We start from the raw sequence: 24,891 nt of genomic DNA, 5'->3' as shown, positions 1-24,891 counted from the left end.
TTTTTTGCATCAATTTCTTCAAAATTGTAGAGCAAACTTATACGAGCAGTGGTTTCAGATTTGTGAAAATGGCCTTTCCTTTTTACCCATTTTGTGAACGGCCTGTGCTAAGCCTGAGTAGCAAAGTCAGTACGGAGCACCTAATGTGAGTGTAATGAATACATCCACAATATGTTATAGATGCTTCTGCAGACTGAAAAGAACATTTTTTTGTCCTGTTACTATCACTTTCTCCATCTTTTTTCAGCACTACCCAGGTATGTAGTTTGTCTCCTTCTCAGAGTGATGTGCTCAGAATACACGATAGAACAGACAGCTGCTTTGCACAACACAAAATGCCTGCACTGAGAGTGACATTCAGTGCCAAGGGAAGGTGAGGAACTTTTAGTAGGGCCCAAAAACCTCTGATATAATTTCAAGCCAGTCTGATTAGCTTCTTTTTGTACAGAATGGCCACTGTGCCACTGTGCAAGACTTTATCCTTAATTAAGACTAGGTCAGGACACCAGGGCTGGCTGCTTCCTGTGGGCTGGGATGTCAGGAGCAGTGGGGAATCCTGGAGCTGCTGGCCAGGACTTGGCCAGCCAGGTCACATCCTACCACCCCAGCCAGGGACCTGGGCAGGTGGGGACCTGGGGGGCAGCCCCTGGCATCTGCCAGCTCCCTAGGGAGTGGGAAGCTGGGCCAGGGGCAGGTGGGCAGGAGCCCTGGCAGGCAGGCAGGGCCATGAAGGGCTCTTGGTGCCCTCAGGGCTCTGACAGACTGATTGCTTTCAGTCCCTGTACACAGACAGATAATGGAGTGGGGTTAGAAGATGGAGGATCTTTTGATGTTTTAGTGGAGCTGTAAGTTCACGTGTAGCCATCATAAATCAAGGTAGAGTGAAAGGCCAATCCATTCATTTGCATCTAGTTTAAATTGACATTTTCATTTTAACACACTAGGGGAATAAAATTAACAGGCAAGACGTTTTGGATTAAAATATTTTGATTAGTTAACTTCCTTTTAAAGCCAGCTTCCTCCCCTGCAGTTTTTCTTGGCTGTATTTGAAATTTTCATTGTTAGTGGTATATGGAGATAATTGAACATATCTTTCAACTTATGTCAGAATGGAAGCAAGAGGTAACTGGCAAATAATTTGTGGTAGAAATAATTTTATGCATTAGAATGGATTTGCTGCTTCATTTTCTTGAAGCTCATGTTTGCCTAGAGATAGTGAACACTTAACATATAATTTAACCTCCACTTCATACAACAAGCCAGCCTTTAGCCTTGAAACCATGGGGGTTTATTTTCTAATCTCTTTCCACCTCTGTGATGTTCACCAAAAGTTTTCTGTCAAGTCTGCAAGGTTGGCCCACCCAGGTTAAATTGCATGGTAAGGTACTGCATACTACAATGCCATTAACCTCTGCTTCACTTCAGTTTTTTCAGCCTCAGTATTTTACAAAAAATGGAAGTCTAATCCAAACCAATAAAAGCCTGTGGAAAAATTATTTGGCTTGAAATGACAGATCCTGATAGACATTCATTAACAACTTTGTTCCTCACTTTAGGCAACCACTGCCCAGTTTTCTGGATTGCACCATTCAGTTGGTTTGTGACACTTCCCTCTGTGAGACAGTCCCTTGTCTGCCTGACCTACCTGTCCTTCCATTTCTACCACCTTCACCTGACATCAAAACTCTTATTTTTCCCAGTGGAAGCTCCCTCCTCATTTCCTTTCAAGAAAGCACTTGCCCTCCAAACACATATTCCTATCTAGGGCAATTTACATTTCATTGCTATTCCCAAGCTTGTCAAGATTTCTGAAGCACTACTGCCTTCCCTGCAGAGGGAAAGGTCTGAGTCAGCTCTGTGCCAGAGTGCTCCTCCTTAAAGCTTTAGCAGTGGGAAATCAAACCCACCTTCAGGAGGCTTCCCTTTCAGCAGACTCTGGAAGTGCCATTCCAAAGGTGGCATCTTGTGAACACTGACAAGGTGGGATACATTGAGGTGGGAGAACAGGACAAGCAAATATTTCCACAGCACCTTGCTTGTAAACTCACGTCTTGCAGGTTGTGACATTTTTATACATCATGAAGATGCAGTTGTTTTTTCTACTTTTCAAGCCTTCCCTGTCCTACAGCCACACACACACACACATGCACCCCCTGCCTCCCAGCACCAACCAGAATTATCCAAGGTAGCCTGTAATGCCTAGAAAACAAGGGCCAGGGCAGACTTTTTCTGTTATTAAATCTATACTGACCTTTCATTTTCTAGAAAGTGACAAGTCATAGAATGATTTAAAAAAGAAAAAGCAGTAACAATTCAAGAAACTAAAATATTTTTCAGAGGAATAGTTTAATTTGCAAGGAGAAACTTAAACTTCAGTTAACTTTTGTCTCTGGGCAACAATGCCATGTAGCGAGCCTTCAGAGCCAACTCTGTACTCACTCTTTTCTTAATAACTGATGAGGAAGTTAAAAATTACTTCTATTAACTTTCTACTGAAGTTTCACTTTTAGAAGGCCTCATTTCTGTTTTTCCCATGAAATCGATTTCTGACACAGGCACACACACATAAACAGGGCAAGTACTGCAGTTTTTCCAGTCATGTCTCTACTGATTTTCATTAGCTCATTTCAGACTATCTCCCCAGTTCATCAATTTAGTTTGGAGCAAATTAAGACATTATTTCTATCTCAATAGCTACAGGATAATTCATTAGATTCACTGTTAAGCCCAGATTCAGCAAACCACTGTAGTTGTTGTGAATTGAAAATCTGCATAAAGGATTCAAAGCCAGTAAAATCTATAGGATTTAAGCATGTGTTTAAGAACAAGTACGGGATAAAGTTTATCTGTACTGAATGGAGGCTGTTGTTAAAGGATCTTAATACAGAATAATTTATCAATAAAGCCTTAAATTACTTTAAGAACAAATGTATCCTGTAAACACATCCCAATAACTGAGGATCGTGTGCAGCTCACTGATTGGAAAGTTTCAATTAATCACTGCCACCCTATTTATAGGATATAAATGATGACAGTGGAGATGTTGGTTCTTTAGAGAGATAAGTACATTGACTGCCTGCAGGAAAAGGCCTCTGTCCTTGATGCTACTGAGGACATTGTGGCAAGGGAAAGTTAGGAGTATGTTCCTCTCAAGGACACTGACTGGATTTGTTCTGAAGCATTCATGAAGTGAAAGCTTCTACTTTGGCTCCAACTACCCTCATTTCAGAGGTATTGTGAATGACTGGCACAACACAAAGTTGTGTCTGGAGGATCCTACTTACGTGGCCTGGATTAAAGAAAAGTAGTCATGACACAAGGATAATGGAATCGGGAGGAAAAAAACCTACAAACGCTAAAAATCCATGTCAAAAGTTCTTCACACTCTGAAGACAGAGGATGTGCTGTTGGTTTTACTTCTGATGCAATCTTTATAGAGAAGTTGCCAGCATGCTCAGCACACAGTGAGTGCACAATCCAGAGTGAATTACATAGCAGCATTTCAGCTTTTTCGTATTTCTTCACTGCACTGAAACCATGCTTCAGAATTGCTTGTCAATGTTCTTTCCCAGTAAGTGAAATCAGACATACCAAAGACTTCATTACTTACTTGCTTTCATTTTTAAGGAAAGCATAAAGAAAAGAAATAGAGACAATGAAATACAAAAAAAAAAAAAATAAAAAGGAAATCACAGTGAGAAAATGGTTAATTTGAAAATTAACTTAAAGCATTAAATGTAGTCTGACATTGATGTATTGAAAGAATAATTATAAAAGATAGGCTATTCCCATTTTCCACTTACTTTACTTAATCACATTTCTGTAGATACAGATTGATTCAGGCATTAATAAATATCTGCTTTACTAGAGTTCATTTTTTTGATTTAAGATGTCATGAAAATAGAATTTTCCAGTCATATCTTTTCTATTCATCTCAAAATATGTAATGAGAAGCAACTGGCACTCTTATAGCCACATGTAAATTCAATTAAAATCCAACATTTCAAAAGAGTTTTTATCAGTATATATTTCTCATAGATATAGCTCAAAATAACTCTTATGATGAAATAATAAAAAATGTAGAGCTAACTTCACAAATTCTTCATGTTAGATACTCTAGATTTACTATCATTCCCAAACAGATTAGAGTCTATGGGATTTGCATAATACTGTGTCCTGGACATGTTCCTCAGCAGAATTAATATCTTATCACTCAAATCTTACTCCAGACTTCTCAACACAGATGAGCAATTTAATAAATGTATGTCCCAAAAAGCAGATAGCACTTCTTAAGGCATCTTTAAATCATTTAGGCTTAACGCATATACCTAGTGTACTTAACTCATCCTTGGCATAGCTGAGTGAACCTCGTCTGAAATAAATCCTTGCAAAATTCAAATCCCCCACATTAGCAAATATTAGAATGATGTGCAGTGAAACTTATCTTGCACTATAGCAGTATAATTCCCTTAATTCCAGGAAAGATTTGGAAGTAACCAGGAAGAATTTTTTGTTGTTTAAAATGCAACTAATGCTCCTCAGCCTGGAGGGGAGAAGAGAGAGAGACTTTAATTAAATAGTGGCAGTCTGTCCTTTCTGCCCTACAGAAGCTCAAATGATCCTATCATTCCATGACACCTCTGCTCTGTTTGTTTTCCAGTGTCCTTTGCAGGGACATGTCCAACTCCTAAAGGAGGCAGCATGCAAAGCTAGTGTTGCCTGAGCTGTACAGCTCTGACACAGCAGCAGGAATTTAGCAAATCTCTAAAACCACTTCTGCCGTGGAAACCTCTCTCAAGAGTTACTAACTTAATGGGAAATAAGCAAGGGCACCAGTGCCTGCTAAGTGCTCCAGTTAATGTTAGGTTGGTGAGATGCATAAAAGTACATGTGGGCACCTCACAACCCATAATTAGTTTTGCAACATAGCAGAAAGTGAAAAAGTAGTGTCTGTCTTTTTATAGCTGGGGAGCTGAGGAAGCTGGTGTAATTGAGACATATGCTTTAATTAGAGTGGCACAGGCACTGCGTGGTGCAGGCCCATCACAGCTCCTCTGTTCCAGAAATACAAAACTCAGTTTTCCAAAGAAATGGGCACAAACCTTGTGAATGCCTAACTTGAGCACAGCATATCTTTTCCCAGACCAGAGGCAGAAGCAGAAGATAGAACCTATAAATGGTCTTGTTTTCTTCCATCCCTTCTGCCTGTTTTCCATGAGTTTTCATACCCATTCTCTGCACTCAAAGGTATTTATGAGAAGGGAGAGGAGAACTCTGATCCCAGATGTCATCCCCATTTGTCAGAATATCCCTAACAACCAGGTGACTTACACTGAGAGGGTTTGATCCCACCTGAGCTGCTTAATGCAGCCTCAAAGGCATCAAAGGTGAGGCCATTCAGGGGCCCTTAGTCACCATCCTCTTTAAGGTTACACATCTCCCTGTTTAATATGCTGAGTTATACTCACTAAGCAACAGCACAGAGCTGCTGACACAGTACTTGGGAGGGATTTATCCTGCAGGCTAATCTCCAACAAAATGGAGTAAGTTTAAAATCTATAAATACTGTGTGATTATAGACTAAAAACCTACTAATGTTACTGTTAGAATTCAGCGTTTTCAAAGATACATTTATTTTGGGTTAGTTTTACAGGGGGGAAAACCCGAAACATTTTCTGGGAAAAGCAGGAACACTAACCCTTTCAATAGAAGCCACTGAAAATTATTCAAAAAATAAGTTTTTTATAACGTATCAAGAATTTCCACCAGAAACGGAGGAAGAAGGAAGCATAATATGAGAGGGGTGACTGGCTCCATGCTCCTAACAACAATCTGATTTCCTGTGAGGTTTCACGGATTACGGGATTCATCCCATTTGCAGTTTTCAGGCAAACCTTGTGATTTACGCCTCTGGTTTGAACTCCCCACCTGGACTGAATACATTTAACTCTCCCAGGTAACACTGAGACATTTTCAAGGAAGAAGCTTCATGCTCTTGCTCCATTGAATAAAGAACTGCATGAACACAGCAAGGGCTCAGACACAAATCTAGGTGGGATTATCAGAGGCTCCCTGTAAAGCACAGCTCACAACATCAAGGCACTCAGCCCTCACCCCGAGCCTGGAGCTGAAGCCTTGGAGCACTGGAAAAGCAAAGCCAATCCCCATCTTGTTTTACCTTTTGTAGCATACGGGAACAGGCAGGTTACAGATTAAAAATAAAGGCTGTGTTTTCTTCCCCTGAACCTGAGCAGTTTTTGAGGAAAATGAGAGAGGGATATGTTTGTTACATTTATTCAGTTCTTCTATGCTTCCTGCTGAATGGGACCAAAAGAAAAATAATATAGGGCATATACATATAAGTAAATTATAATTGCAGTTTAATTACCTTCTGATTATTTTCTTTTGATTATTAATAAAATTGACCAGCCTTTTGGTCTGATTATATTAGGGCTGTCATCGTTGCACTGTAACATGCCCAGTATGGTATTAAAACCACACATGAATGAACTTAGACACAAATTTGGGAAGGAAAACATGCATGACTTGATAACCTACACTATTGTGAAATCTTTTCCTAGGCAGGAATTTCAAACTGTCTCAGGCAGTGTAATGCCTGTAGTGTCCCATTTTGTGGAACGTACACAGTAGTGCATAAGCACTCCATTCAAACAGGAACTAATCCTTGCAGAAGATCCTACCCTCTGTGCTTGTTAATTCTGTTCCTCGGAGCGATTGCTTGCTAATACAGCACACCTTTAGTGGCAATCCGTGGCTTAAGCCGTGTAGCTCAGTGATTTTAAACTTGTGAAGATGTACACTAATCCTCTCTGCACTCTGATACATTGGCTTTGGTTCTGTTAAAAAGCTGAATCTGTAGAAAAGACCTGTGTGTTTGCTGGACGTGAGGGTCATGCCTGTGACAACGCTAATCTCCAGTCAGAGCATGGTGCCTGTTCTCCTGCAGCTGCCCATCATCAGAGAGATGAACACACACGTGCAAATTCTGGGGAGCAGTCACAGTTTGTGGGACTCTGAAGATCAGTCCCTCATTAAACCTTCCTAACTGAACCTCGAGGACCCATTGTTTGGAACAGTTTTCAGTGTTGCCGTTTAATTACAGGAAATGGGGGTAAGACAGGGAGGAATAGCCAGGTCATGGGGAAAGGCTCTCTCTGTTACAAAATTTCTTTCCAAACTTTAGAAAACATTTACAAGTAGCCGGTATGATGGAGTAGTCATTAATTCCCTACAATTTAAAATGAAAGTTTGGGAAGACAGGGCTTCTTTTTCAGACTGAGAGAAGGATTTGCATGGCAAAAGGTGTCTCTACCCTGCTGCTGCCTGCAATCTTCCCTTCAGTCACACTCTCAGGCATTGGCTTACTGACAGACAATCTCACAATCATCTGTGACCTATTGCTACAACACCTACAACTTCTAGAACTGGAAGACACTAAAGAAATCACAGGCTCTGTTTCCAGTATAACTGATTTTTTCCCATATGATGCCCAGTGCAATTTTTCAAAAAGTATAAACAAAGTATTGTCATTGCAGCATTTGCTAAAATATCACAGTGCAGTAGACAATTACTTTTTGATTGTCAAATTGTTCAATCAAAGCTTGTGGGTAAGTACATTATGGCATAATTCCTAATACTGCATTCAGCACATGTGACCCATTCTTCTCCCAAGCAGTTTACTTATGCAGTTCATTTATGCAGTTATATTTTTACTCTCCTTTGTGGTGACCAGTGATAGGACATGAGGGAATGGCAGGAAGCTGTATCAGGAGAGGTTTGGGTTAGACATGAGGAAAGATTCTTCACCAACATATGGTTGGGCTGAAACAGGCTCCCCAGAGAAATGGTCACAGCACCAGCCTGACAGAGTCCCAGAAGTGTTGTGACAATGTTCTCAGGCATGTGGTGTGACTCTTGGGGCTGTCCTGTGCAGGGCCAGGAGTTGGACTCTATGATCCTTGTGGGTCCCTTCCAACTCAGGATATTCTATGATTCTCTGATTTTTCCTGGCATCTGTACCTAAAACAATTGTGTAGTAATTCATGTACCTATAAACTTCTTGATAAAAACTCATAATAAGTTTTTAAAATGTTCATTCAGAATGATCAAGTCTGGAATGGAAACTTCTGTGTTTGGTAGTGACAATTTACAGTATTTACAGTACTCACAGAATGAATGTCACTGTGTGGAGCACTGGAGTTGAACACAGGGTGACTTTGCCACAGCTGACAATATTGAAGGATGCCAAAATACACGGTTAAAACAACAGATGCCTGATGGGCATTTTTGTGTTCAGGGAAAACCTGAGTAATTCAACAATGCTGTCTCCTTCTAAAGGGTAGTGACCAATTCAGGAAAAACAACCTATCAAAATTTGCCAGAGTGACAAATTCCCAAAAGATGGCTTCAGTCAATAATTTCTTTAAATGGCTTATGAAATTCTGCTCCCCTCAGAGTTGCAGCACAAGAGGGAATTTCACAGCTATGAATCTCAGCACCTCAGAGCTGGGCAAGTACACTTAAATGTTGGAAGTTGCTCTCACAATGGGAAGGATAAGTGAAAATTTTGCTTCCTGTTTTCCTGGTTATAGGTATCAAGCTCCAGCTGATCACTGGGAAAATTTCAGAGATCAGTTATTTTCCTGTAATGTTAAGGGCAGGTGTTAGCCAAGAGAAATTTCTCCTGGATGTGCTGACATCTCTTTAACCTGTAGGACTTCTCACAGCATCTCAAGCAGCACTTTGATCCTCCCACCAAGTGAGTCAGTGACACAGTTTGTTGCAGCAGGTTTGCTTCCAAGTGGGAGCTATCAAGAGGCACTAAACAGGCTGAGTCATAGCAGCCACCTCGATATTGTCCCAGCCTTTATTTGCTTTTCACCTACCGTGAAACACTGATCTTTAGAATGGAAAAGATGGTAGGGTTAAAAGCTGGTTATTCCTGACAAATGGCCCATAATATCAGCCTTTTCCTTCTTTGACAGCATCTCTCTTAAATGGCAGCATGAGGAAAGGACCTACTTTTGAATGAATGAACATGTTTGGTTTTTTCCTTGAATGAGCTGTGAGCTGAAGCAAAGATGCCTCTCTTGAGCAAGGGGTTGGATCAAGTGACCTCTAGAATTCCCTTCTGACACAACACTTTTCTACAACTCTGTGCCAGCAACGCTTCCTGTCCTGCTTATGTCCCCTGCTAACTCATGAAGTGACACAAAGGAACTGCACAGGCTCTGGGCATCGCTCTGTGCAGCAGCTGCCTCAGAGACAAACCTGTGCTAGGGGCTCTTTTCCCTCTCCTTCTATGTCATCCACCACACTTCATCTTTTGGTGACTGACAGAGAAGGATCCAGCTTGGGAAAGACGAGAAGCTATCGCACAAAGTAAGTAAGTAAGTAAGTAAGCAAGCAACATGCACATACTTCACAAGAGCTGTTATTTCCGTTCCCTATAGAACCTGGAATGTAGCTTTGAAATTGCTGGATCAGGTTGTAGGAGCTGGGGGTGGGTCGGACGGTCGGGACGGACGGAGACGAGAGATCTCTGAAGTCAGATCTTGGAACATGCGGTTTATTGCAAAGGGCGTGGGTACAGGGGCACTGCTTAGAGCTGCCAGCAGCAGCTCAGAGCAGGCCCAAGAGAGCAAGAGTGTAAAAGTAAGAGCAAGTAGGTAAACGAAGAGGAGGTAAGTAAGAGTGGAGAAGAGTGGAGTAAGAGTGAGAGAGTAGTAAGAGTGTGTGAAGTCCTGGTTACAATACAATAAATCATCTTCTGTACTGAATATTCTAATTGTCACTAACCAATCTAATACAAGATACAAATCCTATAGCATTTACATACAGCCTATAAGAATTGTTATATTACCATAAAGTGTTACATCTTAACTCCTAAAAACTACTCTTTGGACCCCTTCTGCTGAGCTAGTAGGGTCTGCTCTGACCCTTGGACCTGCCTGCAAGCAGAGGGTATTGTTCAATCAAGAGGGGATTACCTTCAGTCGGCCATACCATTGTTTTCCAGTTGTTCAGTAACTAAGACTTGGTATCTCAAAGGTGGCCTTCATTTCGATGTCACTTATAGTTTTCATATTCCCAAAATCTTTTGTCAGGCAATCAATATTTATAAGGCTTTCCTGTTTCATCTTCCCCAACATCAGGTAAATTTTTTTTCAGTCAAGAATGAAATATTAAGTTGCAGGAAGCAGTTCTATGAAAGTGTGAACTCACTGCTCCGTCAAAAAAATGCAAATCACATCACAGAAATCATTTAATACAATCTTTTCTTCGCTAGTTCTTTGATTAAAGAGCTGGATTTCCCTCTTTACAAAAAAAAAAAAAAATACAGTGATGCTTTGTAACTGCAAACAAGGTTTGCACATTTTCTACTACCTTTCTGAAACCCTGATGCCATTAACACAGGAGAGGGTTACAAATTATTCTATCAATGAAACAGGTGGATAAGCTTACTTGAGGGAACTTGTCTGTGTGAGGCACAGGAACTTGTGGTTGCTATTATTATTATGATCAACAATTAGTAATAACCCTTCCTCTGCTTCTGGTGGAGGCTGTCCCATTGCCACAGACACTTCACACCTATCATGCCTGACTTCATGCACACTTTGAGAGTTGCACAGAGCTTTGCCCTGCCCAAACCATGTTTTTTTCTGTGAATGTCTCTGTGGGTTTCCTCCTGCAGACCAGAAGGAAAGGTGCAGACATTTGTGGCTGCTTGTCAGTGATACAGGCAAATCACTGAAAAACGTAAAATAGAAAGAAGGTTTTCCAGTCCCTCACAGGGTACCTCATCATTTAAATGTGTGTCATCTCCAAGTACTCAGTGCTAGAAACTATAACCTCATTTACCCTGGAGAGCTTTGCTGGTCTAGCAACATAGTGACTCGAATTTTGTATGCGCATGGATGGCTGTTTTTTTCAGATACGTTTCAGAATGAGAATTCAGCTTTTACTGCGTAACTGTAGATCCCCAAAGGTATATTTTTATCTTTAAGTCCTGCTATGAGTAGAAAATTTGTAATTACTGCTTCGCATTATCTCTCTTTCCTTGGAACAGGATAACGTGGATCTTGGTGACCTTATGTTTTCGCTCTGCTACCTTCCAACAGCTGGTAGACTAACTATTACAATAATAAAGGCAAGAAATTTAAAGGCAATGGATATCACAGGAGCATCAGGTATGAATTAATTTAAAGCTCAGTGTGGATTTCTGTCCCATTTCCCTCCCAAGATACAGAATTCAACACTGTCAAATCCCAGAATGATTTTCGAGAGGAGGGTTATACTTTGAGCTCTTGAGTTACTCGAGTACAGGAGTTTATGAGAACTAAATAATATATTTTAGTTTGCTCGGTTTAAAATAAGTTGCTCTTTCAAAAAGACTGCAATATTATTATTTCCAATGCCACTGTGACTCAGAGTAGAACAAGGTGGCCAAAATGCATTCCCAACACTGGGAATTTGTTTGTGCACAGTCTGTTAGTTACAGCTATGACACAGAGGCAGACTGACCCTCTCTGACAGTCCCCAAGAGCCACTGAGCCAATTCTGCTGTTGCTGGCATATGGACAAAGCAGTGATCATCCCAGAATCCTCTCAGCAACCCTTTCAAAATTCGACAATAAAAATTGCAAACTAACTTAAATAAGATTTCATAGTTGACTTCTAAATACTAGCAGGGAGTTGTAGAGCTCTCAGAAAGGAGCTACAAAGAAACATTGCTACATTCAGGAGTTTAAAAATAATTACAATTCTCTTGAGAAATATAAGACACTAATTGTTATACTTTGAATTGTGTTTAACCATATATCAGTAAATCCCGTTGTGAAAAACATTGTCATCTTCTGTCTGTTCTACAAATCTAACAAGTAATTAGGCTGCTATAAATAGGCTGTTGTATAAAATAGTCATGTATAACACGCTTCAGTGGGTATTTTAATACCCTTTGAGAAGTTGGTACACAACAAGGAGCTTCTTGAACCTAAATTGTTCATTGTAAGCAGCCAGGTAAAGCTTTCAAAGCTCCACTGCCTCTCATGCCTTCCATAGTAACAGAAGCTCAGATTCCAGTCAGGTCCAAGAGATTAATTCCACAAGCACATACGGGCACACAAGTCTGCTCCCTTCACTTTCCATTTGCGTTTGCCTAAAAGCATCAGAAGAAAAGCAACGTTGTTCTTATGATCCACACAGATCCCTACGTGAAGGTTTCTTTAATGTGTGAAGGAAGGCGGCTAAAGAAAAGGAAAACTTCCACCAAGAGGAACACCCTGAATCCCGTTTACAATGAAGCCATAGTCTTTGACATCCCTCCAGAAAACATTGACCAAATTAACTTGTCGATAGCTGTTATGGATTATGACCGGTGAGATGCCTGTAGCTGTCAAATACTGGCTGATAAAATCTTGCACACTAGATTTGCATCCCAAAAGAAAATTATCGTTTTTTCCCAATAAGCGGGGAATTAATGTCATGTTGGGCTTGGTAGAAGACTCCAGTTGTTTTTGTTTTGTCTGGCAGAATTTCCTTACTAAATTTTAAAACATAGATTTGCATCCATAACTGACATAAGTAAGCTATGTATGTGTTTAGCAGAACTGAAGTAGCCAGGCATTTAATCAGAGAGGCCATGCATTGTTCTGTTTGTGCATTTAAGCCTTTACACACATGCTCCATTTGTAAAGTTGTGTCTTAGAGCTTGTTTGCCTTTGCAGCTAATTACAGAACACAGGCAAAGAACCTTTTGTGTGCTGTAAGGGGGGAAATATTAAATTACTCTAATCAGTGGGAAACACAAAGAGCAAACCTACGTATTTCCTAACGCACTACATTCTTCAGGCAAGAATTAATCCTAAAATTCCAGGATTAATGTTTCTGATAAAATATGTAAATGGTGTGGTTCTGAAGGTAAAGTTTTAAGAAAAAAATATTATGGGCCATTTTCACAGTGTAGGTCACAATGAGGTCATTGGAGTTTGTCAAGTGGGCAACGATGCAGAGAGTCTAGGGCGTGACCACTGGAACGAAATGCTCTCGTACCCTCGGAAACCCATCGCTCACTGGCATCCTCTTGTGGAGGTAAGGCTTTGATTTCCTGCTTCCCCCTTGCAATAATTGTGAATATTCTCCCACACGGCATTAGAAGGTGGATAAAATTTTATGAGCAAACCCAAGATCCACGTGCATGAAGTAAATCCTAGAAAAGGGCTTGGAAATGCTGATGTTAAAATTCAGATGTAACATGCAAGTTAAGTCTGCTCCTTTCAATTTTAGGGAGACAGAAGGTAATTGATGTCTATAATATATATATATACAGGAAAACACGAAGCATTATACACTTGGTTTTGTTTTTTAAACAAGATCTTGGGTAATATCTTTCGCTGATAATGGATATAAAGAAATGGACCTTGTTTACAGAACAATCAAGATCTATTCTTTTTTATATACAACAACCTAATTTGACTTCTTTTCTTGTAACAATGTATCATCCATGGCACTAGCACATCCCAAAGGATGCCTAACTGCAGTGAAAAAATATGTTTAAGTGTCTCTGGAGATCTGAGGCGCTGATAAGAAGCGACACAGTCAGAAAAGCTTTTCAAGGTTCCTATGGTTTTTTTTGTTTTGTTTTGTTTTGTTTTTTGTCTTTAGGGCCCTATTCAGCAGGAATGTTATGCAGGTCTTCTGCGCTTGGATGGCTGCCGAAGAGGCTTCCTCACCCTTTTAACCTATTCAGCAGAAATTTGGCATTCCTGTTGAACTCTTTCTTAGCCATATCCTCAGGGGCTATTCCACAGAGTCCAGTGGGGTAAAGATGTCCTTTTAATCCCTCTGTCTAATCCTCTCCCCAACACAGGGAACACTAATCCTGATTCATGAGACACAGAAATTCATCAAAGATCGAAGTAAATTGCTTCCTGAAGTTACCATGACTTACTCCTATTGTTGCTCTCACTGGCTAAGTCAGGCAGTACTCCCAGTCGAAGTATCTTGTTTATGAGCAGCCCCGGAGTTATCCCCAATGTTTAAAGAGAGGAAAGAGCAGAGTACCCATATGAAGCCAAGAATAATGCTGTCAGCACTAATACTTGGAGCCAGGCAGCTCACAGCCCCTCTGAGTTACTTTCTGCACCAGAGTGCAGCTGTGTTACCACAGTGCCACCAAAGATTTCCCTATTTGGTTGTGAGCACTGGCCACAGGCAGTTCCAGAAATGATTGTCAGGCATTATGAAGATGCTACAAGCTGGGAAGAATCCCACAGTCTTGTCCTGTGTCCACAGGGAGTTGCATTTCCTGGTGCCTGGGCACCACAGCAGCACAGTTTGAGCAGGGAGTGGCCACAGGCTGTGTGGCAGCAGGAAGGCTCGATGCCTTCTCACAGCACGGGTGCTGCCAGCATGCAGCTGCCTGTGGGAGAGGATGGGACACAGTGGGGCAGCTCTGCCCGGGTGTTTGTGCCCCCAGTGACAGGGCAGATACTGGCTGAAGTGCCACGCTGGGCATTTGGGAGCTTTCAGCTGTAGCCAAGTGTTGATAGCAATGTTTGACACAGCACACGAGGTGTAGTGTAAGGGTTACTATTGGCCAGAATACAAGTGTTTCTTAGCAGAAATTGTCTACATCCTTATATCCAACCTGTCTTCCCTCTTTGATAAATTTCATTGCAGCCAGAGCCCACAATTAGGTTTTGACAGCTCTTCCCTTTTCACAGGCATCCTGTTCTTTTCATACATGCCTGGCTAACTTCTTTAGATTTCATTACTGTGGATTGCTTTTCATGTCACTGAAAGCTAAACAGAGACGTATTTTTTTCCTTCCCAGGAATCAAGTGGGGGAGGGTGTCCAGCGCATCCAGGCTGTGCAGAGAAATATATACACAGCATATCATTTTGGTTCCTGAATCAGGATTAGACTCAGCGAGAGCTTCTGGAACCTCTGTGGCCACAGCCATAGGACCCTGAATATTTGCTGAATAGGACCCTCAGTCTTCTACTGTGTGAAGAGCTATTGGTTTCAAATAGCGTGATGTTATCCACTTGTAGCATTAATTCTCCAGCTGACACTACTGCTACTGATAGATTATTTGTATGGTCGTAAGCATTACCCAAATTGAACTCATCATTTCTGTTCAGTAGAGTAACCCAGGTTTTACAAGCAAAATGATAGCAATGTAAACCAACAAATATGGGAAGCAGCAACAAATATTGTCCTTGTATTTGCCAAAAAGGTGCAGTATTGTGAATGGTTAGCTTTCTAAGTATTGTTTTTTCAAGAATGATTGCCATCAGATATTTATTTTTTGATGACAAGTTGCGTCCTCAGTCTCAGCTGGTGCCTCCTTTCACCTGACATGAAAACAAATTAATATGATTCCTTCAAATCTGAAAAACTGTAAAAAAGTTTTGCTGGGTGAGAACAAGATGCATATGGTATTTGTAATGACAGCATGTTCTTTGAGAAAGGAGATAACCATCTGTATAACATGGAGGTTGTTAGTCCTCAACCTTTGTAGATGATTTTCCAGTCAACATTTCTGAGTTGTGTCCACGGCACTGCAAACTGTTGGAAGCATGTCCTGGGCAGCAGTGCTGAATCATACAAACAAACACTCACACCCCATGTCATTTGAAAATGCCGTTCCAAATATATAGTGCCTGTGAAGACTTCCGTTATTATTTGTGGTGGAATTAGCAGGGCTGTTTTACATGATGGTATATTGTAAATTCTGACAAATTCTGACCATTAAAAGAAAATGAATCAAAGCACTGGATTCTGTCACGTAATGAAATCTGTGTCCCAAAGCAGGAGACCCTGGGATAAACTTTATGCCACTTATTTAGCCACGCATGGAGTTCTCTCGTCCTCCAGTGTTTTCTACAGAGAACTTGACTCACGTTTTTACATGGGAATTTTTGTTTAAAAGATGCAAATGCAAAGTATGGGTGTTTAATACAGTACAGTCGTCTGCTATGCACTTACAGAGAGGGAGCCCAGGTCTTTAAATAGTGTTCAGATAAGTCTGTGTGCACACACATTGCTTCACGTCTTGTATGTGCCAAACGTTCACCAAGCAGTTTGGATCTGCAACTTTGCTGACACAAATATGCATGCACAGATTGAAGAAATATCTAAAATTTTGGCCTCAAACCTGAAAAATTGGTTTTATAACCTATCGATGAGGATCTTCCACAAAATCAGAATTACTTGTGGGTAAAGAATAGCTTGGAACTTGCAGGAGATCTTGGATCTGTTGTAAATGTGTGCTGCAGCTATAAATCAGAATTCCTGTAAGCACAGTGGTTTTCAAAAATCTCTTGGCATGCTGTGGAGAATACAGCTGCCACAGGCAAGGGCATACCTGGCAAACTAAACAGCACTCCCAAACCTGCGCAAGCACAATTTCAGGAGGGTAACCACTGGGCATTTCCAAAAGAATGAAAATAATGTTGCCATGGCAAAACTGTTTCACTGCACCTTCAGCTGAAGCCTTCTGTCAGGAGGCCAGTGATACATGACAATGTGCATATCTGTTCATGCATGAGCCTCACCTCGGGCAGGATCCTGTGCTCTTTACCCAGGCTCATCTCCCAGGAGTCACCAAGGGGAGATGGGCATGACCAAAGAAGGAAGAGCTCTTCCTTTGGAGTGGAGTTCTCTGATTTCCTGGACAAATCACTCCATATCATTCCTGCCTGGAATGCAGAGCAGGCACGCTTCCCACTGCACCATGAGCAGCAGAAACTCCTGGGCAGGGGAAAACACCCACAAAGCAGGCTCGATTGATGTCCATGGAAAAGTGCAGAAGCCTTTCTAGGATTTGTCCCCAGCAGCTCAAATGGACATCAGCTAAAAAGTGTTATCATTATAATTGCCAGTGGGTTGCAGTTTTCTTTTTCTATTTTATTACCATACTCAGTTTATTTAATGCTCAAGGGTCTGGCATCAAAAGAATTATTTTGAGCAGAGTTCTACTAAAACAGGGAAAGAAATCTCTGTGACAGGGAGCATTTAAAGTGGAATCCAGAAGACTTCAAAGGCTTAGAGATGAGGAAAAACCCCTAAATTTATTGAATTCTCCTAATTTTTTGCTCATGACTTGCAAACTGTTACTCAGGCTGTGGCATTACTATGTGCTTTGTACAAATACCTGCCTTATCATAGTAGTGCATCTATGGAAAGATAGATATTTTCTGTATTTGGATACTTCACTCGTCACCTTTATACTCCACTTAACCGATGATATTCCCTACACCTGAAATATTTTCATGTTCTGGTTCTGATTGGCCAGTAGACTGCTGCTGTCTTTGGACTGTATTACAATAATACAGCAGCCTGCTGGAAGGAGCAGAGGATAGATAATTCTGCTACAAACTCAACTGGAAACACAGGGAAAGCTATGGTCCCAATACTGCTCAATCTTTCTTTTCTGAACTATGATTCTCAGAGGTAAATTAGCAGTAGATTCACAAGAACGATTCCAAAGCTGAAACCCCCATTTGTTTTCTTATTTGCTGTGAATGCATAATTATGCTGTATGGTAAGTATTGTAACTCTAAGATAGAAGAGAAAACCCCTTAGAAATGCATCTCAGCAAGATTTTAATCCCATTTTGCTCTTTAACAATATGCTATTGAATTACTACTTTTAGTTTTCTGTAACAAACCACCATGTCAGATGTTGTTCTGTGAAAAAGCAGTGAGTGGCAATGGGAAAGCCTTCCAAGCTACTGACATGAGGCTGAGTACCATGGACAGTGGCCTGATATTCCCATGACAAAACATTCACAGGACGACTCCTCTGCACCTGAGTGCTCAAGTATTTCTTTATCTGCTTCCACTGAAATCACAAGACATTAAAAGCATTGCTGTTTACTTTTGTTTTGCTTTTCCCTGTAAATAGCCCTGGCAGTGGATAAACAAACATTCATCTCAATCTGGGGAAGCGGGGACTACCAGAACAGAACAGAACAGAAAACCAATATGTAGCATAAAAGACCCAGTGTTAAAACTGTTTTTACCAGCCATTGCATGGCTCAGTTTTCCATGCCAGCAGATCCATAAACCACAAAAGCAGTACATGTGAGACTCTTGTTACATAGAGGTCCAATTTAACCACTGATGGGGGAACTCCTGGATCAATACAAAATGAAACAACAGCAAAGGGCACAGCAAAAGGGTGAAAAAGAAGAGTTTATTTCAGTCCACCCTTGGCTTGAGGGGATGGTGGTTGCGGGGGCTTTTGAGTTGTTTTTATTCTTTGGTTTAGTTTGGTTTGGTTTCATTCATGTGTTTTAAACACCAAACATGATATGTAGCTATGTTAACCTGAGCACCCAAAGTCAGAGACACAAGAGATATATTGATTTACGTGCTTGTCACCAAGCAACATTCGAGTACTGAGGGGACATGTCTGCAGCTGAAATAAAAAATAGCTGAAAACCCTTTCAGTTTAAAAGTGAAAAACAATAAACAGGGACCAGGAAATTCAGTTGAAAAATCTGTTTGACCCAGCTAGAAATCCATCTGAAATGACTTTGCTGTTAATGCATTTTGTTTGAACAGAAGGAAGCGAAAAAAGTGGATCAGGTGACTCCATCTGAATTGTCATCGATTAAATGCTTTTTTTCTGTTTAGAACAGTGCATTGCCAAATGATTGCACCTCAGTATCAAGAGAGAAAACAATGCCTTTCTTATCGAGTAGAAAAAAAAGGATGCGGAGAAAATAATCCACAATACTGTAGAATTTAATAGAAGCCCCCTGTGCTGTGAAACCAGCAGCAGGACAGACTTGGTGACAGCATCACACTGAATCTTGGTGCAGTTAGTGACACCAGAACTCCGTGCTGAAGTGGCAGCCTTGCAGCACGTGAGCCAAGCTGTGCCAGGTGCCAGTTGTATTCCGGTGGCACCACAGCATCCAAGGCTGAGCAGTTCCCAGAGCCGTGTTTACACTTCATTCCTGACACAGTGGGTTGGGCAAGGAGCCACAGCTGGAAGTTCTCCAGGGCCCTGCGGTTCTCTGGGAGCACATCCATCTCCTTGGAGGCCCACAAAGGGCACGGCGGTGGCACTGCCCAGGAAAGGCGTCAGCTGCTGAGCGAAGGCAGCGCACGTGGCACAGAGGGGAAGGTGATGGGAGGACTTGTAGACATCTGGGCTCCTCATTTGTCGTTTGTTTTGTCTGGGCTCTTTAGTTCCTCCTTCTTTTGCTCAAACGTAGACGTAAAACTGAGGTGTTTTACTCGGTTGCATGCTGGCCAGCTGCCATCTTTAATCCCCATCGCAAAGGTGCGTGAAGAGAGGTGTGTTGTTTTGCTGTACTTTTGGTTTTGATAACACATGAACATTGTACTATACTTTATTATTTCTTGTTCAATAAATAGTCCTGGTATCTCTATGTTTCATGTCTAATTTTGGAGAGTAGAGCCATACCTGTATCGAGGCTCTCTCAATTAGGTGGGCATTTTGTTTGTTCAGTAATAATGCATGATTCCTTTCGCAGTGATGGTTTGAGGGACAAAAAAATTCTTAATTTTGTAATATGTATTACAATCTTCTAAACACAAGTAAAAATGTACTGTGATTTATTTATATAAATCTAGTCTGAACAAATAAGTTTTGATCTTAATAAAAACTCTGTAAGAAATTGTGCAATTGTAATTTATTACTATTTTGTATTTAATAAATATTAAAGTTCAGTTCATTATTCAGAAAGCTAGCAAACAGTTCAAAAACGTTTTTGCTCAGTTTTTCTCCACAGATAATGTGTTTTGATAAAATAAATGAGACCAGAGAGACAAAGCTTTTAACTTTACAGCACTCACACATCATTTGGGAGTTTGGATACTGAAACCTCCTCGTGTTTCATCCCATGTCCACAGTCATTATGACAGAAAGATTATTTGACATATCAGTGGTGAATCTCATCTATGTTTAATATTAAGAAGAAAATCAAGAAGCAACAGAAGTGCTTCTATCAAGTGGCATTGTGTTAAATTAACAAAATTAGTATTTAGCATGCCATGTTGGCAAAATTAGCAGTCTTCCTGTCAACGCCTGACGTGTAGCTCCAGGAAATTCCCAGAGGTCCCCTGGCAGAGCCCGGAAACAAATGGAGAAGAGCACAGATATATCTGGTATGACCACACAAACTGCACCCAAAAAGGCAACTCTCTCCTCCTTTTCTCTTGTCCTTTTCTCTTGTCCTTTTCTCTTGTCTTTTTTTTCACACTAGCTGAACTGACATATCCATCAGCAAGAGTCCTGCATGTGCATGACTTCTAATGAAGTAAGAACCTCTCTGTGTCTTTAGGGATAAGCTCAGTCTCTCCTCATTTGGAAGATCTGGCCTCCTTGCTCACACCGCATTAATAAAGGGCTTCTGACATGTAACGTAAGGCACAAAACAATATTTCATGCAACTAAGAAATTCATTTCGGTCTCTTCTTGGGACTGTTTGATATTGCGGACACATGGAAAAGAAATGAGAACAGGCCTAACAAGCCTGTAGTTTTGAAGTTGATACTATCCTTAATAATGGGAACACGTCTAGGCCCTGGGTAGATTCCTGTTTTGCTGGAGGTGAGCTGGGGTAAGGGGAGATGGAAGATTAACAAAGGACACATCTATAGGCATTTTGGCCCTGGCAGTGAATGTAGTGCTCATTATCCCTCTCTGTCCCATAAGCCACCATAAAATACACCCCAGCAGAGGAGATGTATGAACTTCAAAATTGCTTTTAGTGTCTTTCAAAAATACTGGTTTGCATGTCTCTATTTCTTTGTTAATAAGCAAGCAAAAGCCTCTTCCTCTGTCAAAACAGGCCCACACATCTCTCCTTTTGAGACACTTTTCCAGCAGAATCATCTTTTAAGTCTTTACAGACTTGAAAAAAAGGGACAGTGACTGCAGTAGCCTGTTAATGACTCCAAGTGAGAAGCCAAAGTTTGAGAATCCTCTCTGGAAAAGCCTGATCAACAGCAAGGCATCCCACATAGCCTGAAACCTGAGAAGCCTTGTAATCCTGCACAGCTAATCAGCAGTGAGATGAAAATTAAGAGAGGTACCTTGTGTAAGGAGCTTTCCTGGCTGATGACTGTGACTTCCCGCAGGGGGAGTGGCTGGTGAGGACACAGCAAAGCCTAAGAAGTGCCTGAAGTGATAGGAGTGGGAGTGTAGAGATGTCCCTGGAGAGCTGAGGACACGTGGTGTTACAGAGAAATCAGTACCTCAGAAAGGAGCAGAGGCACGGAACAGGGCTGCAACTTTGCTTCCAAACACAGGATCCTGTCGCAAACTTGGTGACTCCAAAAGTAACCTTTCCAGGGAAGGAAATCACAAAATGTCTTATTCTGAGAACTGATTGCATTCACCTCCTACCATATTGTCACTGAAATTTGTCACAGTGGGCCCTAACAGAGGTTTCTAATGTAAGCAACACATGTTTTCATCTCCCTGATTGGTACTCTAATATTGCCATTTAGAGTCACAAGGTTCTCTGGGTGCACTTATGCATTTATCATTCCCATATTAATTGACCACACACTTCAGTCAGGCCCACCACACCATCCAAAAGGTCGTGGCCTTAAACCACTTAATAACTTGTCAAAAAACATTCAGTGAATTCATGTTCCAATACCAGCACATGCAGGAAAATCTGTAAATGTTCCAAGGCATCAGAAGTGCCTGAACAGACTGGTTCAAAGAGCTTGACTAAAGCTGTTTGATATTAAAGAATATTTAGATATGTCAGAAATGTCAATAAGCCAACTAGTGTTAGACCCAAAGGTAAAACTGTCAATAAAAATATTTTTGTTGGAGAAACCATTCTTAATAATAACAACAAAATTCTATATTGAAGCTTTATAAAGTTCTGTAATACTCAGTTTAGCAGCCAGAATTCTGTTTCGAGAATGTTACTGTAATCCTATCATTTATATCCTGCTAACTGACACAAAACCAGTTCTAAAACAATAGATTGATAGAGTTCAGCTACATTAGGGCTCCCAAAAATGAAGTAAAATTTTAAGAACCATCTTTTCATAATGCAACAGTGTGGGCCCTTTTCAATAACTTTTGCCTTCCTAAAAAAAAAAAATTATATATATATATAGTTCCCAACATAAAATAATATTAAAAAAGACCTGGATAACATTTGAAGAATAATGACATAGCTTAGAAAAAGTTCCAAACTCATCAGTCAGTTTTTGTATTTTAGTGAAACTCAAGTCCAAATATTTACTGTTCCCATAGAAATACCTCTTCCATCTGCCAGGAAACAACCTTTGATACTGGTATTTCCTCACTCCAAAACCTCAGCTCTCCAAACACGTTGGCATTGTACTTGCAGTTCAAAGGGGCTTCATGTAGACCACATTTCAGGAAAAGAACAGTAAGTCCTCAGAACATCTTTGCTAAGTCTGGCCCTGGTCCCCTCTCTTCGGGTACCCTTAAGGAGTCTCACCAGCTTCCAGCTTAGTCAGGCCATGCAACAACATACAATAATTGTGAAGTTCAAATAACCTTTTTAAAGATATTCTGCTTCATTTTGAATTCCATTACTAAAATCTTACAGAGACATAAAACTTGTTTTAAATTTCATTTCAAAGGAACTTCAGAGCTACAGGAACTGCCGTCATCTGTAAGTCTTATGCCTGAACTAATTAGAAATATGGGTACAATTTTGGCCAGAAAGTAAAATAAGTTTTCCTATGGGTAGCTAAGGTTTCTGTCAGATTTCCCCAAATGAATTAATTTCTTGCATCTTTACCCAATTGTTTTTAAATGTCCCAAGACTTCTTTCCTTTCTACACTACTTAGACTATTTGAGAAGTTAAAGTGGATTGAAACAGAAGGAGCAATTCCCATTATGACATTGGAGTTGCATCATCTCTTGGTGAGGAAGGACAGGAAGCTGTTTCCTCCTACTCTTACTACACATCCACTTTAAATTAGAATTCATAGTTCCAAATAATAAGTTGGGATGGGCCAAAAAAAAAAAAAATTCCTTTTATTGGAGCATCTTTATGATTGGATGTGGGGCTCTGCTAAATTGCATTTTCATTTCTTCCAATCTGCCTGAGAACTGGAGTGCCATTCTGTCCCATTCCCTTTTCTGCCCTCACCCTGCCAAGGCAGAACAGCACATTTCAGCTAAACCTCCAAAGTTCTGCAGCTTTTCAGACAAGATCTGAGATTCTTTGCCTGGTAAATTCCACTGCAGGTAGAAATAACTTCCAAGTTGCATCTAGATATACGCCTGATAGATTTTCATTTTACTTGTCGACTGGTATTACTTTTTTTCTTTTACTTCTGGTATTTGCCTTTTTGCCTCCTCCTTTCCTCAAAACCTTTCCCTCATCCTCTTTCCCTCAGTGATTTTTACTGGACAGATAGGCTCAATTGTTCTCATTCTTCACATGTAAGTTCTCCCAGAGAGCCCATGTCCAACAGACAAGGCTGTAATGAGCTGTTTCAACCTTTACTCACATTTCATCTGCCATTCACCTCACAGCGATAACATTTCCATCACAAAGGTGTGTATTTTGTCTTCAGGTAACTGACCAAAATTGCAGGGAGATAAGGGCTGCTGCAGAATGTGAGGACATGATAGAATTAGTTGCCAGTTTTCAATTTAATGAGTTAATAGTAATGGCCAGGCCTGAAACCCTTTTGATGAATGCTGCAAAATCCAAGGTGACAGCAAATCACAAAATCAATAGCTACTCATGTCTGTTCCTAAAGACATCAAACCTTTGATGTCTTCAGGTGTTTGGATAAGTACCTTAATAAAATGTTTGAGGCCATAACACAGCCTGAGATGTCAGAACGTTCTGACACTTGTCTAATGTAATGTTCAGCCACACAGAGAGCAAATAGACAAGTGAGAGAGCTGTGTTTATAAAAGGAGTACCAGGGGATTCAGGGGAACAGACACAACTATCCAACTGCCCAAATAACAGCAATTATTTGAGAAATATCTTCTGGAAGTTTTATTTAAACCAAAGGCACAGCGAACTCTAATGTTGCTGTCCTTAAGAGAAAGGATCTCTAGAAGGAGATATGCATTTACAGCTCTGTATAAATTTCCTATCTCCTTTGGCACCTGCTGTGAACTGTTTCAAGAAGGGCAATTAATTACTTGTGACAAAGCAAAAAAAAAAAAAAAAGCAAGCTGTAAATCATTATTTGTTTTGGTTGCCTGAGTAAACCCCACATTTCAGGGTATAAGACAAGTCAGCAGCACTTCAATGTGCAGGGAATGCAAAACATCCTGTATTTAGTACTAATGATTCCTAGCTCCTCACACAAGTAAAACGTCTCATGTTTCTCAGAGTTTGACATTACCTTGTTCCAAAACTGCATTATTTCTTTTATCCAGACTCTCCTAACATCCTGTTACAGGAATGGCTTTCACAGTGTGCTAACGAGCCTCAGTTTTTATCAGTGTATTATGTTTGCATGGCAAGGTGCTGGTACATGGGGGGCTGCAGGGAGCAGCTTCGGTGGGTGCCTGAGCTCCCACCAGGGTCAGACCTCCAAATCAGGAAACAATTTATCCCTTCTTTTCCAAGCACCCAATACTGGCACACAGTGGATTTTAGGTCTGCAAATAAAACCCGAACTTTTTGACACAGAAGGTTCAACACAAAACATTAAAAAAATAATTCCACCCAAACGACCCGTGCTCCATGACAGTGAACCCAGATAGAGGTTGTAATAATAATAATATCTACAATACTCATAGCAATTCACGTGTGATACCACATTACCTCAATTTAATTCACCTTTCTGCCTTAAGTGTTCCAGTAGTGGTTTTGTGTTTGTTTTGAATTTCCTGGTAAGTAGCAAGGGTGTGC

General features: G+C 40.7%; 1 protein-coding gene across 1 annotated transcript in view; it reads left to right on the top strand.

The window, feature by feature from the left end:
* Window positions 1-19,682, top strand: part of SYT9 (synaptotagmin 9) — a gene marked incomplete at its 5' end in the record, with an annotated part of 66,779 nt that extends 47,097 nt beyond the window's left edge. The window contains 5 exons of the mRNA XM_042035548.1: window positions 11,090-11,210; window positions 12,226-12,397; window positions 12,981-13,110; window positions 13,684-13,840; window positions 14,855-19,682. Of these exons, the coding sequence (XP_041891482.1) occupies window positions 11,090-11,210; window positions 12,226-12,397; window positions 12,981-13,110; window positions 13,684-13,791 (531 nt within the window). The remainder of the gene's footprint in view (window positions 1-11,089; window positions 11,211-12,225; window positions 12,398-12,980; window positions 13,111-13,683; window positions 13,841-14,854) is intronic.
* Between the last annotated feature and the right edge of the window lie 5,209 nt (window positions 19,683-24,891).

Source organism: Corvus kubaryi, unplaced genomic scaffold, assembly GCF_017639235.1.
Source record: "Corvus kubaryi isolate FWS band 111438036 unplaced genomic scaffold, C.kubaryi_AGA036_p1.0 37384, whole genome shotgun sequence".
NCBI classification, from domain to species: domain Eukaryota; kingdom Metazoa; phylum Chordata; class Aves; order Passeriformes; family Corvidae; genus Corvus; species Corvus kubaryi.
This window is presented reverse-complemented; position numbering and strand designations above follow the sequence as displayed.